Genomic DNA, 18841 nt, shown 5'->3' with positions numbered 1-18841 from the left:
ACCCTCATCGACAGTGCTGTCGCCGCAATCAAACCTAGCCATGGAAAATTGCATCGGCCGGCTCAAGAAGGATGATGATCAAAATGGTGGCCATGATGAAGGAGATGTGTGCCAACTCCTCGACTGTCGGACCGTCACAACCGACCCCCCCAGCACAGCCTCAGTTGACCCCCCCGGTGCTGAACGACGACGAAATGTATGACGCTGACGAAGAGGGTTTAAATTACATTTTATATCTTTTCTAATTTTGTAATCCAATAATATTTTATATTAAAATAATATTTTTTTTATTATTCATGTTTATTTAGTCATAATATTTATTACATTTCATTATTTCATATTTATTCAATTAATTAAATTCATAAATACAATTAAATAAAATTTTGTTAATTAAATCAATTATTTATTTTAATTTATTAAAATAAATTTATTAAATTTATTAAATATATAAATTAAATAATTTGTAAAAATTTTATTATAAAGTAAACAATTAGGAACAATTTTAGTAATTGTATAGAAAATGTTACAAATCTAAACAAAAAAACAATTCCTAAACACAATGCTAAAATAATTCTAAAATGTATTCCTAAATAAGATTGATCGTTTGTAAAACTGGTTCAAGAGAATGTTAAAAAAAAAAGAGACCGTTCCTAATACTATTTCAGAAATTGACAACCAAACAATTCCAAAGGTCGTTCCAAATAACCGTTTTTAATATCAATGCTAAAATATTTTTAAACACATGTTCCTAAAATAAGATTGATCATTCCTAACACTGTTACAAGTGACTGTTCCAAACAAAAAATTGATCGTTCCTAATACTATTTCAAAAATTGTCCATCAAATAACTTCAAAAACTGTTCCTAAATATAACACCAATACAAATAAATACAATTCCAAAATTCAAGTATCGGTATTACAAAAATCGTTTAAAAAATAATTCGAAATAAATTATATAACCGTTCCAAATGGTATCCATTGCGTTCCATTAAAAAAGCTAAATTTTTATAATCACATACAATTTTTTGAACGGTCATCATCAATGTGTTACAGTTAGAACGGTTCATCACTAATCGTTCCTAAATATTTGTAACGCCGTCTACAGTGACGGTTCGTCATCCGTTCCAAAATTCGTTCCAATAGAATTTTTTTACTTTTTAATCATTCCAAATTTCGCATCTTTTTTATAGTGTTAAGGGACCAAAAATGCAACCAGTAATTGTTTAAAGACTCAAATCAAATAAGTGGTATTGTTTAAGGACAAAAAGCATAATTCTTCCCCAAAAAAAAAATATCTTTATTAGTTGTTTTACATAGATCAAAATGCAATTAATCCTAAAAACTTACATAACATGTTAAGTGAGACACATACTAATGGTCCAAATTAAACTAAATATCCACAATTTTCGTGGAGGTGATATTGTCGGCAACATCTTCAATTGTGCATTTGGAAAAGCAACTTATCAGCTCCAGTGAATATGAAATTTTCTTGAAACTTCTAATGGTACTAAAATCGAAGTACAAAAATCATGTCCTTGTGCATTTTCATCTGTCCCTCGATGTATCATTTCAAATTTATTGCACATGCCTTGCAGCACACAATAAATGCATCAATAATAATATTCCTTAGTTCAATCTTTTTAATATAATTTTACGAAACTTTATACATATATATATATATATAAGAATCTAAAAGATGTTATTAACTTTTTAGATATGTACTTTTATAGCTATAGTTTCAAAAAATTACTAATTTACGTTCGTGAATTATTATTTAAAAACATGTATTTCTGAGTTAAACTTCGACTATCATGTACGTATTAAAAATATTAGGATATGTAGGTTCTAAAATTTCCATTTAATAAAAAGATGGAACACGTAAGTTAAACTTAGAGGAAATGTTGAATTAAGTGTAACAATTATTTCCCACAAGTCATCTCAAACACAAACTTAAAATGAGTATTTTTCATGTATGATATGTTATTTAACTTGTCAATTTTCTATGTACTTGCTTTCTAGTTTTTTTTTAGTAATATATGCATTATTATTATTATAAGCAATTCGACACACTCTACTCTACGTGTGTGCAATTAAAAAATAATTTTTATGTACTCGAGTACCAGAATTATATATTTCTGCCAAAAACATACATATATACTTTAGAATTTTAAGTGTGATTTTTCAATTAAATATTGAATAGAAGTAAAAATATTATAACAATTGTAAGATCTTAGTTAGTTGCAACTACTAAATCAAGTATGTGTTTTTATCCTCATTTATAGATTGATCTTATATGGATAGTTACTTTGTAGGTATATTGAAAATAATATTTTAGTAAAACAATAAAAAAGTATAAAGAAGCACAAATATAAATCTAACATAAGTTGTATCCTTCCTTCATTACTATGACTTGTCTCATCAATCTTTTCAAAACACAACATATTTTTGGTATTATACGTGTGACACCTGATATACACAATACACAAAGTAGGTGTACGATTGACAAATAGTTTATTTCTAAAATTAAGAGATATATATCAATTATCATACAATCAATGCACCTCTGCGTAGCATCTATCTAACTAATTTTTGCTCCATTATTCGCTAATAAAATCATCCGAAATAAACTCACAACGCAATTTGTGGTACAAGTGACGCTTGTGGCATGACAACGATGTTGGTGTTTGCATATGCTACGGGGCAAAAACTGGCAAAACGAAAGGTGGGTATCGGTTCCAATGTCTATTATGTGGGGTTGAACCATGAAATGTGGTTTCACGTTATGCTTGATTTTCGTTCGCTCAATCTTGTCTGGGCAACATCGAATATTCCATGGCAGATTATTTCTGATTTGCGACAAGGGGAATCTTCATGACTGGCAGGAGTCTTCGAGCAACTTCAGTCTGAGGAACACAAGGGTTTTGCAACGATCTGTTGTGCGCTCTGGCAGCAGTGCAACCAGCGGCTGATGAAGGGAAAGCAAAGGGATCCTTTACAGGTTGTGAGACAAGCTTTGGCTTTTCTAGCTGATGATCATCTTGATTGTAATAGTGAATGTTTTTCCAGGTAGTCTGGTGTAGTTGTTGCGAGTCTTTAGTGCTGTTTTTGGATGTTGTGTTGAGGACAGGTTGGGTGTTTATGTGTTGGGAATAAAATCTTCGTCGTTTCCTTTTCCCAAAAAAACAAAAATATTGTCAAGTTGTGGAGAGTTGAGTAACATTGTCGATTGTAGATTCAAAACACAACACCAAGCATTTGATCTATGAATGGATATCTAAGTCAAGGTTCTAAACATTATTTTTGTCTTAAGTAGACGTAATATTTGTGGTCTCAAAACATCACAACCATAAAATATCAGTAATGAGTCTTAAAACCAGGTTCGAGTTTCTCCCACGAACAAAACTTCAACCCTTAAGGAGTACACTGGTAGTCAATTTGTCCATATATTTCCAAAAGTTAGCCATCTTTCAAGTTTACCAATTCTTTTTTGTCGCGAAAATAGAAAAGCATGGGTGAACAGACGAGAAAACATTGCACCTGCATTTCTGGGGCATCCATTATCCTTATAACTGATTGGCAATCATCAAGAACCAAGACTTAAACACACGAATTAGTTAACACACAAGAGTCCTGATGTATGTTCGATCCCAGCAAATGCCTTCACAAAGCATCAAACCAGCAACAAGGATATAGTAATGTTTGATCTTAAACTTGAGGATATACACTTCATGATCTAGAATAGAACTGTCGCTTACCAGGAAGCCCAAGTGTGAAAACTCTTTTTTTTTTTTTTTTTGGATGTTTCTGGTAATTTAGAAGTGTGCAAGAGCTCAAATACCATACACATAATGGGGTCTCCCAGATGCATAACATAATATCACCCCCAATCTAATCAAGTTTTTATTTATATCATGAATCGAGATCATATACAACTACTGAGATCAGATTGTGCTTTCCACGATAAGCACCCTAGTCAGAAAGCTTGATAGCAGGTGAACTTAAAATCAAAAGATTTTTCAAACAGGGGAGATATTAGATGAGCTGAAGCGTCCAAAAACTCCTCAAGACTACTTACATGTGACATACTGAAATCAGAGTTTGACAGTACAATAGTTATCATGATATAGAGTTTCATGATTAGCCAGCAGCCAATATACTCGGGTCAAGAAACTAATTATCTACAGCTTCGAACCACAAGCAGAGCATCAAGAGACTATAAGGAATCTGACTTGCACAGTTCTCAGCAACGTCACCTATATGAGGGCATACACAAGCAGAGCATCAAGAGACTATAAGGGTCTCACTTGCACAGTTCTCAGCAACGTCTACCTATATTGAGGGCATACAAGGAAAAGTACCTGCTCGATTAATGTAGCATAAAGCACATCAGAGTCGACATTGAACATCTAGACATAAATATTTATAGACCACAACAATGGCGCATGAAAACATTGATAAGTACAGAGATGGTGGCAATAACAATCAGCTAAAGAATATATCTAGACCAGATCAACAAAATAATCCAGCTCAGTATGAACTAAATGCAAGTACGAGCAATTGATTAACAAACAGAAAAATAGAGTAAGCCATGGAAACAAGAAAACAATCATACACTTAATGGCAGGAGAAGCTTAAGCACAGCATGATGCAGCTCGGGTAGATTGAGCTCTAGGTAACCTCTTTGCTGTATATATCACAATAAAAAATCAGGAGAGGATCAGTAAATGGAAATAATGGTTCACAGGGAAAAAGTAAAGCAAAACAGAACTGGCTAAGAAAGACAACATGCACATTGTTTTTAGTTCTTTCTATAGATCAAAATCATTAAGCATCAGGAACTTCGTTAGCCTAATTTCAGATCCAGCAAGAGTCTTTAAGAACTAAGAAGAAACATAAGGGATAATGTTCCGTCCAGCAACAGCACACGATAAAACAGAGATATTTAGATCTGTTTAAAGATGCCTGGGTCAGGATGCATAAGTTTAGCGTAAAGAAGTCGAACACCTCTAGCCACACTTTTTTAGTACACAGATTTTCGATACTCCACGAAGTATAATTGGAAATGAAAACAGCAATAAATAAATTGGGTTACAATCTCCAGTCGAAAATCCAGGTTCTGGTGTATCCAGATCATCAGAAATATCAATGGACCAAGCTCATTGGCAAAGGATAATAGGAACTGCTCAAAAAGAGTGAAGAGTATACACCCCTTAGCAGGGACTTTGAGATGGCTCAAGTGGAATTTTCAGCTCCCATCCATAGAATATCAATTTGGAAATGTGCAGTAATAATTATAAAGGTTATATTTTTAAGGGTTAATTACAGATAGACCACTCCCCTTTGAAATTACACTTCCCTGAAAAAAGTTTCAAAATTACACTTACACCTCCACGAATTCTCCGTTTATATCAGACTCCCTTCTGTTAGGGTTTGGACGAAAAATGTTGATGTCAGAAGAAAAAAAAAATACACAAACTTTCAGTTCAACCCCTCATTCAACATTGTAATATTTTTATACTTATATGGGGCTAAATGTATGTATATAAAGTCAAGAGGGTGTGGTTGTAAAATATATTATGCTTGAATTATAGCCATTGGATACAAAGTATCCGTCACCATTGTTGCATCTATTTACTGAAGCATTAGATAAAATAGTTGAACAAGACATCTTTAAGAAAAATATGAGGCAATGATGTTAATCTCACCCTATATATAGGAAGTAAAAAGAGCATCAAAGATGACTAATTTTTTCATTCTATCTACAGTTACTTTCTCCAATGACTATAATTTGAGAGCACTATTTTATTACAATTACACCCTTTTGCCTTTACATTTCCCCCCTTACAAATATAAAGATATTACAGGAGAATTCAATTTATAAGAATTCAATTTATATCTGCAGCAGTAAAATTGAAAATTTATATAATTTGTTTTGTTGAGCATTTTCTGTCCAAACCCTAAAAGGGGTCAAGTGTATATAGAGAATTTTTTAAGCGGTTTAAGTATAATTTTGAGACTTCTTTTGGGAAAAACTGTAAATTTGTATTTCCAGAGGGGGTCTAAGTGTAATTAACACTATTAAATATTAGAAAGGAAAGTAGATTTTGCTCATTGCTAAGTGTCAGAAAGATGGCACATCATAAGTTCATCAAGACTTTCAAAAGGTGCATGCTGGCATTTTGATCAGCAAATAAACCTGCTAGCTGATGGAAATCGGATTATGCAAACATCAAACAATTGTCTTCCATAAACTCCAAGTATTTAAAAGTTTCTCAAAGAAAACCAAGAAGACATAAAGAGAGGAAAAGACCGAGTTGTTAGTTTTGCTATATAGTTTAGAGACGCATAACAATGGGAATCATCTGAACATTCTTCCACAAAAGAAGGAACCCAGTAATGACAATCCAAGCGTTTCAATAGAAAAACTAAACAAGATTCGGCATTTTAAACTACCTAAACATCAGTGAACTTCATAAATTAGTAAACCACCTTTTGAAGCATGAAGGCTCAAAACTTGAGCCCAAAACAGGATATTTATGAATCATCAAACTAGCCTACAAGTGAGCAACTAACAATGAATTCAAGCTTCTAATCTAGAATGTAACAATGATTCCACATTTTAAACAAGCTAGCAACCACAAGTAGCACGAATTGATGATCTCCTGTATAACCCCCTGAGAGCCATATTGCAAAGAGAAATCTATGAACTGGTGGATTTCCTACGCGTTTATTAGGAGACAACAGGAGAACAAGCTCATTCTCCCTCATAATGTGGTTGATTTGGTATAATTAGAGCAGCCTATCCCAAGGTTTGTACTAATTACAGACAGTCCTCAGATTTGATTAATAGCCCACTTCCCTCGACACTAACAACCATTAGAAGGTCCTACGTCTTTAATGAAATGAAATTTCGACCTCCACGTACACACACTCTTCTGAATTTGTCCAAATTACAAGAGCCCGCTGATGTTTTCAATATTTACTAGTACATCATTTCAATTTTTTTTAAATAATAACTTTTTAATAAAATGCTAGAGATATGTCTAGTCATTTTCTTAAATACAAATAATTCTAAATTAAATAATTTAAAATGCACATAAAAATATTGTAGAATATAATTTTTATCACAAGTTTGAAACATTCGAGGTACTACATGTAATATCTCAAGTCTAATGGGATATACCTATGATTAGACCAAACCTCGATAGAGGACATTGTAACTACCCTATTCATTTTCTCACCTATTAGTGAGCACGCGGTTGTCCTCTCCATGGCTGTAAAAGGCTATTTGTTTCTTTTTATTAGCTTCCTTCACTAGACATAACTGCATGCTAATCCAAGTACTTACGCACACTTCTACTTCCAGATGCTTAAACAAGTTTGCATGTGCTTATATATTATAAAGGTGAAAAATCAATTCAATCTTCACAAGTATTCTAAATACATCTTAGAAATCCATTGAAAAGTTTTTAGCATGACAAGAAAGAATGGTGAAATTGAAATTATCAAACCCTACTCTCCGTCTGCCGAAACATGTTCATTATTATTTTTGCGCAGATGGAGACAAATCTATCTTTTGAGGAATATACATCAACAAAAGCAATAAAAATTTGACACAACTACAAGAGAGGATGTAAAACTGAAAAATTCCAGGGAATACAAAAACCTGATGATATGGAGATATAGAGTGAGAAAAAAATCTGACTAAACTATACGGTCAAAAAGTACAGAAATGAAACAAAGAAAGGGCATTAATATAGTATAGAAGTTTTTATATGGTGAAAAATTAAAGAAAACAACAAGGATGTTAGGTGATACCATATTTTTTACACTTTCATAATGCTTCACACTATTACCTTCCTCCAAGTTTGCAGCAAAAGTAAATATTGTTTCATATTAGAAACAAAGAAAGAAATATACCTATGTCATAGAATATATCATTGACATTAACAGCAGTTTTGGCAGAGGTTTCAAAGAAGAAGAGGCCGTTTTCATCAGCATAGCCGCGCGCCTCCTGGAGCACATTTGTAAGACACCCAACAATCAATTTACATTGTTATATGAATCCAAACTTGAGTGTCAGATCAGATAAAGGAATTCAAATTGAAATCAATTAAGAAAACAACAATTGCTAAAATGGAGCTCCAGGAAGAAGGAAACCAAGTAACAGCCTCAAATAGATAATTTATTATGAGCAAAGGGTAAGGCTTAGCAAATATAGACAAAAGTCTTTAAGACAACATATATCCAGCAACTGATTAAGAAAGTTCCTGCTCAGCAACAACACTCATACTAAGAAACACTGAGCAAAAGAAAGAAGAGCCAGATATTTACAAGAAAACTCCACTGTTGAATAAATATGGAAGCAAACAATTTTCAATCCTCCCTCCTAACTACAATGATCTATAATCTCCTTAAAGCTGAACAATATGAAGACTCCAAGTCGAGCTTTGGAAATTACATATCAACTCTATGCAATTGGAGCATTTTAAGTTGCATTTATAGAAGCCTTATTTCAAAGCAATCGCACTCTTGTGCCTTCTCTCAGAAGCGTCTACTCTATTGATATACCAAATCAAAAAGGGCAACAGCTATAGCTTCATTTTAAGCTCCAACACCTTGTTGCAAATGTTTGGGCCTCCATGCAAGAGTGAGGAATCTCAAATTGAAGAATTTATGCATCTAGCAATAACTAGTGGTGTTCAAAAAGCATTTTAGTAATTTTTCAACTAGCAATTGTTCAATGATTTGTAGAATCTGTTAGCTTCATTAATTTATTTCTTTCATTCAGAATTTAATATTCTATAATCCTTTTCTAGATAGGATCTCATAATGAATTACTTCCTTAAACTGAATCCTATCAGAGAAAGGACCCTTTTTGTTCCATGGTAAATTTCCAAGTATAATTTGATGTTGAGAAGTCCATAAATACATTGTAACTTTTCCCAGTTTAGAGTTTAGATCATAAATAGTGATACTTCATTAACTTTTTGCTACCAGAGATACATGGAACTCCTTGGTGACTCTAAGGTTTTACAACTTTAGGTTAGAGTAATCCAAAGCCATATCTTCAACCCAAACTTCTTAATCTCCCTTGTAAGATTTCGTTTGATCTTTTTCCAGTATTATCTTATTCATCTTCTGGAAAAATATTATCTTATTCATCTTCCTTTGGAGACAACTAGTTACTAAAGACAAAAATTTGTCATAATTTCAAATATGTAGGTGCCACTCCAATTTTCAATCTGAAATGTAGAACAAAGCATCTTAGAAAGCACGCAAAAATGATGAAGCAAAAAAATTTGAAGAGATGTTAATGACTGCCTAAAATCAGAATATGGAAAATAATACATCCAAATACAATTGAAAAACTACTCACTTCAGCAGTCACATTCCTCTTGTCTTCAAGGTCACATTTATTTCCAGCAAGTGCCATAACCATGTTAGGATTACCTGCAAAAATCACAAAGCCATACTATGATCAAGTTTGATCCCACTTATCAGAAAGGAAATATATAAGAAAAATCAAACATGTGGTGTTTCTCCCTCAATTATTCCTTGGAACCCCAATCCAACTAGAATCCGTTTGTCTAACTTCAAATGGATGTTCAACCCAAATTCCCAAAACCAGATCTATGTCATTTTCATATGTAGCACATGAAAAGGAGAAACGATAAGTCATAAAGCACCTTGTTTTTGCAATTCCTGCACCCACTTCTTAGCCCGTGCAAAAGAATCCTACATTACCAAGCAAAACCAAAAGGAAGATTCAGATAGAAAAAACAACATACTCATAAAAATTTCGCCCTTATTTAAATTATGTCAGAGGCACATGCTATCACTTCACCCTCAATGATCAAAATGAGAAATGAAAAGTTAGGCAAGTGTTCATATAACTTCCATTTACAGGATTCGAGAACACATACAACAGAGCACTCACATTTTTCGTGTAAAATGGACCTCTCACTAGTATAAATTCAGAAACGGAAATTCAATCAGCCTGCATATGTAGTTCATGAAATCAGATATCTACATGCATATCCATATGGGATTGCTATTACCGAGCTAGTGATGTCGTAAACTATGATCGCTGCAGCAGCGCCTCTGTAATACATGGGGGCCAAGCTATGGTACCTCTCCTGCCCAGCAGTGTCCCAGATCTCGAACTTCACCGTGGCATTATTCACAGACACCGTTTGCGAAAAGAACGCAGCCCCAATTGTAGATTCCTGTGATAAAATTATTCACCAAACGATTGTTATCATCAGGATGATCATCACAAGAACACCCAATTCACGATTACCAGAGAGGAAGCCGATTAAGCTCAGGTTTGCATGAAGTGAGATCAAAGATTAGGGAAATTACTTGGAATTCAAGAAACTGGCCCTTGACAAAGCGTATCACAAGGCTTGATTTTCCAGCACCCATATCTCCAAGTAACACCTGAAGATTTGAACCCCAAAATCATCAAAAACAAAACAAAAAATATTCAACACAACAAAACGCAAGAAACACATGAAAGAAAATTGCACTGACGAGTTTAGCGTTGAGATTATTATGACCCATGTTCGCCATATGAATACGGAAAACCCTCTTGAAAGAATTTGTTGTGTATACAGAGAGGAGAAGATAGTGCGATGATCTAAGAAAAAGCAGTGAATCCAAAGAGGAAATGGAAGAAGAAAGGAGAATTCAGAATTGGGTAGGTGGTGTTTGGGGGATTGTGTTAAATATTGTATTTTAGTGTGAGTTTTATACCCACAAAAATACTTGTGACGGGTCAAGTGGGGTCCTCTAGAAGCCTTCTCTTTGAACTTTTCCTCCCAACAAAAATTGACTTTGTTTATAAAGAAAAACTTTGGTGAATATTTTTTTTTAGTAAATCGATTATAATAGCATCATGATCTCGAATATTTTGTTTAATTAATATTATTATTAAAATAGAAAAATAATTGTTAAATTATAATAACTGCCCATATATTCAGGGAATATGAATTCATTCCTTATAATTATAAAACTTTTTTAATTTCGCCAATTAAATTAAATTTCATTTACACAAATTTTATATATGTATATATAAATAAATTAGTTGGACGCATAGGATGGTTGGATTGGAGATTCAAGAAAAAAGGATAAAGAATATTTCAATAAATAACTTATCTTGGCCCCAATTGGCTCTAAAGTATTTACAGGGTTTGATGTTAGTACTTGTACAAATTCACATGTCGTGATCTTAGGTTTCAGTGAAGGAATCAATATTAGTACAAATTGTAAATAAGCAGCAAAGAAATAAATAAAGCAGTAGAAAAGATTACATCCCACATCAATCGGGTTATTCGTGCACCTGCACATCAACTAGTCGATATCCTTGAATGAGAATTGTCCTAGCTTCACAAAGCTAACCTCCAAGGAAGTTGTTTGCTTATTCACACAAGAGCAAAAGAATGTCCTCTAGCAAGTCCATACAAAACACCAAATGTATCTATTCAAGAAACTCAAGAAAGTGTACTATAATAACACTTCTATAAAATAGAGAGTGTTATAGAATATCTCAAGAATAACTTGAATCTATTTCAATCTCTTAAGATAAAAATGAAAGAGATATAACTCTTTGGCAAGTACAAAAAAACAAGAGAGGGTGATAAGCAAAACTGAAGATACACCAAGGGGCCAAGAACCCTTAAAGGTCTTCCACTCCTCTCTTAAACAAGAGAGGGTGATAACCATTATATGATTTTTCTCCTTATAAATACAAAATTATTATATAAAAATATTAACGTCAATATTTTTCATTCAAATACTTTAAAAAAAAAAAGTTGTGTGTTTTTAGAGAAGGTGCGAGTATAAACCTTCTTAGGTAAAAGTATATTGCATATTTTCAAATGAATCTAAGGATAATCAACCCTATTTATAATTATAATGACAATCTCAACTAGCATACTTGGAGATTATCAATCACTGTATTTTTTATCAATTTAAAAATGCCTCCCCTTACCAATGCAGTGTAAAAAGTACATCTTATTAACTTATTAAATTAGTGGTTGAAATAATTACATATGTATATAAAACTAATTATGTAGATAAAAATGAGGGAGAAATCATTTTCTGTAATAATACAGATAAGGGGGAAAAATCATATGTTTGCTTTCTTACCACTAATAAGAAAATTGAATGAAAACAAAACCAAAGGACTTAGTTTCACAGAGCTGCTACTTCGCAACTTGTTTGTAATCCCATTATTAAGTACTAAAACAGCACTTCAAATGATTTTTTTTCAGGCTGCTTGCGAAACAAACTTAGAAGATCAAGAACAGCTTAGTTTCAAACACACTCCCAGTTCTAAGAAAATACACTCCATAGTATAAAACCTTAATCGAAGTTCGAACATGTCAACGGTACTTCAGTTGCCTAGCTTACAACCTTGAAATCTGAAGCGGAATTGTCGTCTCAACGATTTCATCCCTGCATGCAGCCAGGGGAATTCTTTCCAGACTCCCGAGCCCCTGCATTAGATGCCTTTGACAACTTTCAGCTGCCATGGTTCCAGCAGAATAGGCGCCATGTACAGAACCTTGATGATCTACGCTCACAGCTTCACCTCCAAAGAAAAGATTACCCACAGGGGCGCGAAGCCGATCATATATATCGTCTGAATTCCCAACTGCATCATAGGAATAGCATCCAAGAATGTTTGGGTCAGTTCCCCAACGTGATACAAGATACTGGACCTGCGATGCCCCATTCAAAAACAACGTCAGTAAAGAAGCATCTATTCTCGGTTGCTACCTTGGGGAAAAGAAGTAGCATTTTCATGAACTTGCAACAAACAGCACATGTAATTGTAGAACAGAATTAAAATTATGAACCACAAATACCATCAGGCAAAAAGTAAAAAGAAGAAATAGCAAGTGCTTTGTATTTGTGTATGTAGAGGAAATAGAAAACATGTTTATTTCTTCAGAGAATAAGATGCAACAAGAACTTCTGACCGAGCTGCTCGTTTTATTAGTCGTCCCCACATGCTTGTTCAAATGAAATTCAGTTAACTATTTTATAGATAAGTGATGTATTCCCCTGCCATTCTTAGCAGTATTAACTGAGAAAGATGAACCGTCCAACAGAGGTTACTGATCACAACCACTTTCAGTTGAGAAGATTTTTGCTTTCTAAAAAGCTAGCATGAGTAGTTGATAAAAGATATGCCAGTTAGTGTGAACTGCTTAGGCAGTCGACAAATCAAGGATACCAAATTGGTCAACCTAAAATATATATACTCAGAGCCATTTTATCATAAAGACACTCAATTTCTAATACAGAAAGAGAAATTACTTGATCAGATGAGTGAATCAAGACAAGAATTATAATAATGCTCTATATCCTAAAACCAAATAAAGGTAAAACAAGTAGTCAGCATATTTTATCAAATAAATAAACTTACAGGTTCAGTTGCATCAGGAAACATTCGCTTCAGCTGTAACATCACAAAATTGGCAGCAGCCTCATCTGACAGCTTCTCAAGGTCATATGAAAGGGCACCAGCCGCCATATAGACGAGCACAGGATGACCTGTAGCCTTATGGAGATTAAGAAAATAGCCGCAGGAATAAGAAGTGGTTGCAACGACACCCAAAAATTCCACATTTGGCCAAAAGACATGCTCAAATCTTAACGCAATTTTATTCTCGTTTCCTACACCAAGATCTGATATTGCAGACAGTTTCCATTCTGGCAGCTTAGGCTCAAATTCAATTAAGTTGGCTTTTAGAATGCCCAGTGGCACAGTGACAATCGCAGCATCTGAAATAAAATTCCTTCCATCTTCAACTGTTACTACCACCTTCTTATACCCATTGACAATCTTTTTAACCCTGAAATTGAGATTAAGGAAATAAATCTTCAGAGAGTGAGGGTAAATAAAACAATTAAATGAAATGAAGTGACTGTTGAGAGTTCAATGGAACAAACAGCAGGTTATTCAAAGTTTCATCAACTTCAAGCATACAGCTTAAGTAAAAGTTGGCATGCTGCTGGGAAGCGTATCTGTAACAGCTAGGTTGACCAAAACATGAAAGACGTCAACCTTTTCAGCAGACAAATATGAACTCAGGGTACTAGCTCTGATTCCTATCCCCAGGTGGGGCACTCTCATACAAACAATCAGGATCATCAACCAACCATTTTGCATTTATCATATTACCGTCCTATTAACTTTATGTTTGAAAAGCAAGCAACAAGGTTTACAAGATTTTCCATTTGAATAACCATTGACCAGCATATTTATGCAGTTAATGTCAGAGAAAGAGCAAGAATCTTCGCATAACAATTGTAGCTTGTCAATAAGGCATCCAAGATTATGCTTAATAATCTAAATATTGTGATGTCATTAAATAGGATCATTCAAAAAGTATACAAGCATACCGGTGATTTAGACGAATGTCAATGTCTCTAGACAGAACCTTTATCACAGGATCATACCCTTGGACCATAAGCCCATGACCACCAGAAAGAACTTTCTCCTGAACACACACAAATATCAACAATAGGATAAGCAAGACTGCAGCTGCATGTGTGCTACTCATAGGCATAAAAAATCTGATTACATATATTAAGACACATGGAAGCTTTTGAGCACTATCCGGATCAAAATTTCCTTCCAGTTCTACGACATTTCACGCCCAATAAAGGTACCATAAAAAGCAGAAGCATGTATATCCAAACATACCACATAACACTTTAAATTGCATAAACCAGGTAAAGCATGTAATTTTGAAATCTTGAAAGTTATATGGAGGACGTATAGCTGTTTGAAATTCCTTCCACAAACTTCATAGTACAGCAAAAAGTCCATATTTGCATCCAATTGTTACAAGTTCAAGAATGCTATCAATTTTGGGGAGCTCAAAGATAGCTTAAGTAAAAGCAGTTCACATAAAAGAAAATGTACACAAACTTGCCTGATCCCAGGCTTTCAGAGATATCATGTCTGCATCTGCAGCAAACCATGCCTCCATTCTACATATGTACCACTGCAAAACTTCATATGCTAGCCCTTCTTGTCTGATGACAAGCAAATGACAAACAGTAAGCACTAGCATTCATATTTAGACATGAAATTGAAGAGAAACCACAGCATCAATTGACTGTGGTACCTTAACTCTGGATGCCTATCCAGCACGACCAGTATTGCTTCCTTGACAGAAATGTCATTGCTCTGTTCCTTCCTCACTTTATCAGTCTAGAAGAGAGAAATATTATCAATAAGCTTGTTGATAACAGATATCACCAGGGACCACATATTTAGCGACATTCAGAATTAAGATGCTACCTCCTCAAGGATTTTCTTAAATGCAACTCCAACTTCAACAACCATACTTTGGGGAACTTGATGTCCATTTGCGTCGAATAGTGCATAGCTGAAAAGACCAAAACCAAAATTAAAAAATCATACAACAAAATTATCACGAGACCATTAATGGTTCCTAATCGATAGACAATCAATCAAGAATGATTAACGACATCTTCCTAAAAATTGAAAAAAGGACCACACATGGAATATTTCCTGCTAATCATTAATCTTCACCTATGCTTATAGTTATAACAGCAGAGGGCAAAAATATACAAAAGTTCCATACCTTTCCAAGTCGTGGTCATATAGAATGGAGTCGTCACCACTTGTACGGTACAAAGTGAGCCCCAAACGGCGTATAATGGGAGACAATGGATTCTCATTGCAGACACCATGTAACCTGAGTATTGTTCAAACAAAGTCATAAAACTTCATAATTGTTAGCATATTAACAAAGCAAATATAACACATAAAGACCAAGCAAAATGATGTAAAATTGGATTTTTCAGTATTCATCAACGCGGCGTGAGAAAGTTGCATGTCTTTCTGACAACAAAGCATCCGAACTTTACTTTATTGCTACAAACTGAAGCTTGTTCCATGTGAAGTCATGAGCAATGATAGTCCCTCTATTCCATCTTTTATAGCTCCAATTGGTACAACCAAATAAGAGTTGGAAAAAGTGGAATGAACTTTACATGAGTACAGTTAAAAGAAGTGGTTGAAAGTTAGTAATGTTAAATCATCAGTTTCAAGTCAGATGCATTTTTAGGAAAAGCTATCCTTCTAGGAAATGGAGCTTTTCTGGAGAACTCAAAAAGAATAAAAGAATATTGAATCTGAAATAGAGGTACTATCATTACTTTCTGACATTATTGCAGTCTGTTAATCAGCATCGAAGTATCAGAAACTACCACAGAACACTTAAGCTTGCATTTCCTAAGGTCCGGAACGTCAACTGTAGTACACACGCACACTAGTGGTGTCAGACTGGAACCCCTTTGTCTTTGAATGTTTGTTGCCATATAGAAACAAAGAGGTTTAACCTTGAACGGATGCAATTTACCAGCAACACCTAGTGGAAGCATACTAGACGTACTACTTGACAATATATGAGCAAGTATATATGAAAAAATATCCTTAAGATATAAGCTAGCAAAGTGAATCAGATGAAGCTATATTTTTTGTCAATAAATGAGAATATTAAACAGTTAGGCTCCATTTGCTCACAGGGCAAATTTACTCTTTTCTTTTTCTTTTTCTGTTTGGGGGTGGGTTTTCTGAAGAAAATAAAGCAGTATAAAGTTTCAAAACACGAGAATTGTAAAAAATGTTTCTCATCCAGAAAAATATGCTGGAAAAAACAAAACATAGACTTGCCATGAAGCTCCCATGTCAACTGGGCAACCAAATGAGTAGTCAGTGTGAATGCGCCCGCCAATTCTGTCTTGTGACTCCAGTAGGATCACCTGGATGGGGACAGGTACTATGTCAATCAAGGATACATAAACAAAACTACATCACTATTCCAAGACTTCAGTCAGTTATTAGAAATTATACCTTAAATGATGCATTTTGAAGCATGCGCGCTGCAGCCAGCCCTGATATACCCCCACCAATAACAATGACAGAAGGCAAGGCATTGTGGTGTCTTTCAACAACGGACGAACAAATGCCTAGTCACCACATGACAATGATCAAAAGGGTATTACATTTTCGCTTCAACTTCTAGTAAGTCCACAAAACAGAAACAGAGTAGCAGCTAATTCGTACACTTCATCTTGACAACTAAAAGGTGTTCGCAAAAACTTAATTAAAGCGCTTATAAGCTTAAGATTGAAGTTGAACTGGATTGCAATGTTCCGCAGCCTACTTCTACTTTCTAAATCTAATTTCAGCTTTTATTTTTAACAAAAGCAAAAGCATGAAAGTCATTGCTTCTCTAACTTCTCATACCCTCTCAAGGAAAAGGAAAAAAGAAACTATTTAAAGTTATTTCTGTATTTGTCAAAATAATCCCAAGCATAAGTTGTTTTTCTATCAAACACTCTATTTACATTTGTTAACTATTTTTTCCAATCAAGTTTCTACACAATCAACTTTCAATAATAACTACATTTCTTAAAATCACTTAAATCTAACAATCATGAAGAGCCCCAAGCTCTTCAAAGACCTCCTACAAGAATTGATTCTTGGCATGAAATAAAATGCAAAAAAGCAAGAGGCTTAAGACAGATGAACTTAAATTCAACAAGTCAAATTAAACGAATCTTTGATGTCCAGTACAAAGCAATGCTTTTAAATGTCTGGATTTTCTGCAAACAAGTCATTGGGAACCAATAGCACTTTATTTATAATGAACATGACATTGTTTTTGTTTAGCAATTAAGGAACAAGGCAAGTAGTTGACAATCTGCAGCATAAATTTCTTCCATTTCATTTTTGACAGAAACATGTCAGCCTACATTTTAAAAGTGGAAATCTCATCAAGCCCACATGAAGAACAATGCAGATTAATGAATTTTCAACTCCTAGTCTCATATTATCATTGAATTGAACAATGGCGATATCAACTTAAAACTCCAGCTCTTACAATCTTCTAATGAAATACAATTTCACATAACTATAACCTTAATGAAACTATAATCAATTAGTTACATAATTTAAGAAAACATTCCATCATCAATAGATTAGTACAAAGAAACTACTTCTCAAATAATTAAAAACTTGAATAAACCAGTCCATAATAACATTGCATAGAAATCAAACAAAAAGTCCACCAAAATTCAAATCCAATTAAACAGCAAAGTCCAGAATATAACTCAGAACATGGAAGGTGGGTTTCAAAGCTAACCATCAAAATCCTCGCCGAACAGCGGATCGTCTCCATCTTTGAGTTCCATCAACCAACAACTGAATATCTCTCTCTCTACCTCTCCCTTTTCCTATCAGATTGAGCACACCCCAAAACTGGGATCCAAAAAGCAATGGAGAACGAAATCTGATCTCACCAACAACACTTGAAAAAGAGAAGAAAAACAAAAACCAAAAAATTACGGCTGTATAGGAATCGGAAAATTAGAAATCAATTGGAAGGAATGATAGAGGAGGAAGAGAAGAAGGCCGGCAATGAAGCGGCTGAGATTGGAAGCGCAGCGCAGGTTATCATCAAACAAGCTCATAATAATCATAATAACAACAACCGAAGCAGCATTCACAACCACAGCAACAGAAACAAGACTCAAATCCCAAATTCGTCTGCTCTACACCAACCGAAGGCTTCCTCTTCCTCGGTTGCATAGATTGATCGATTCCCCACCCTCCAAACCACTCCCACTTTCTCTCTCACACACACAAACACACAACAGGCACTGACTCTCTCTCCCCCCCTCTCTCTCTCAATCTCTCAATTAATTCGTAGGCAGGAGAAAAAAAGGGATTGGCACCGAACGCCCGCCCTATAAATAACCCGCGTTTGTTAAGAGGTGTCTGCGC

The 18841-nt window shown here is 34.4% G+C and overlaps 2 protein-coding genes across 3 annotated transcripts; both read right to left on the bottom strand.

Annotated features, from left to right (window-relative positions):
- LOC105176043 (ras-related protein RHN1) lies at positions 4013-10736 on the bottom strand. 2 transcript variants are annotated; one of them, XM_011098720.2, is made up of 8 exons: positions 10537-10736; positions 10366-10443; positions 10062-10229; positions 9690-9738; positions 9380-9453; positions 7921-8014; positions 4613-4684; positions 4013-4358 (listed from the first exon to the last, which is right to left on the bottom strand). In XM_011098720.2, the coding sequence occupies exons 1-7, from the start codon at positions 10573-10575 to the stop codon at positions 4632-4634; spliced, it is 555 nt and encodes a 184-aa protein (XP_011097022.1). In that variant the 5' UTR covers positions 10576-10736; the 3' UTR covers positions 4013-4358; positions 4613-4631. The 2 variants fall into 2 exon arrangements, with proteins under 2 accessions (XP_011097022.1, XP_020554332.1); XM_020698673.1 differs by having other exon boundaries at positions 4013-4253.
- Positions 12088-18841, bottom strand: LOC105175973 (probable polyamine oxidase 4). The gene is made up of 10 exons (XM_011098622.2): positions 18201-18841; positions 16907-17022; positions 16727-16815; positions 15633-15746; positions 15326-15413; positions 15150-15235; positions 14955-15057; positions 14419-14516; positions 13439-13868; positions 12088-12728 (listed from the first exon to the last, which is right to left on the bottom strand). The coding sequence occupies exons 1-10, from the start codon at positions 18247-18249 to the stop codon at positions 12414-12416; spliced, it is 1488 nt and encodes a 495-aa protein (XP_011096924.1). The 5' UTR covers positions 18250-18841; the 3' UTR covers positions 12088-12413.

This window comes from Sesamum indicum, linkage group LG13 (genome assembly GCF_000512975.1).
Source record: "Sesamum indicum cultivar Zhongzhi No. 13 linkage group LG13, S_indicum_v1.0, whole genome shotgun sequence".
In the NCBI taxonomy this organism is placed as follows: Eukaryota; Viridiplantae; Streptophyta; class Magnoliopsida; order Lamiales; family Pedaliaceae; genus Sesamum; species Sesamum indicum.
The sequence above is the reverse complement of the archived record's forward strand: the minus strand, read 5'-3'. Positions and strand labels throughout refer to the sequence as shown.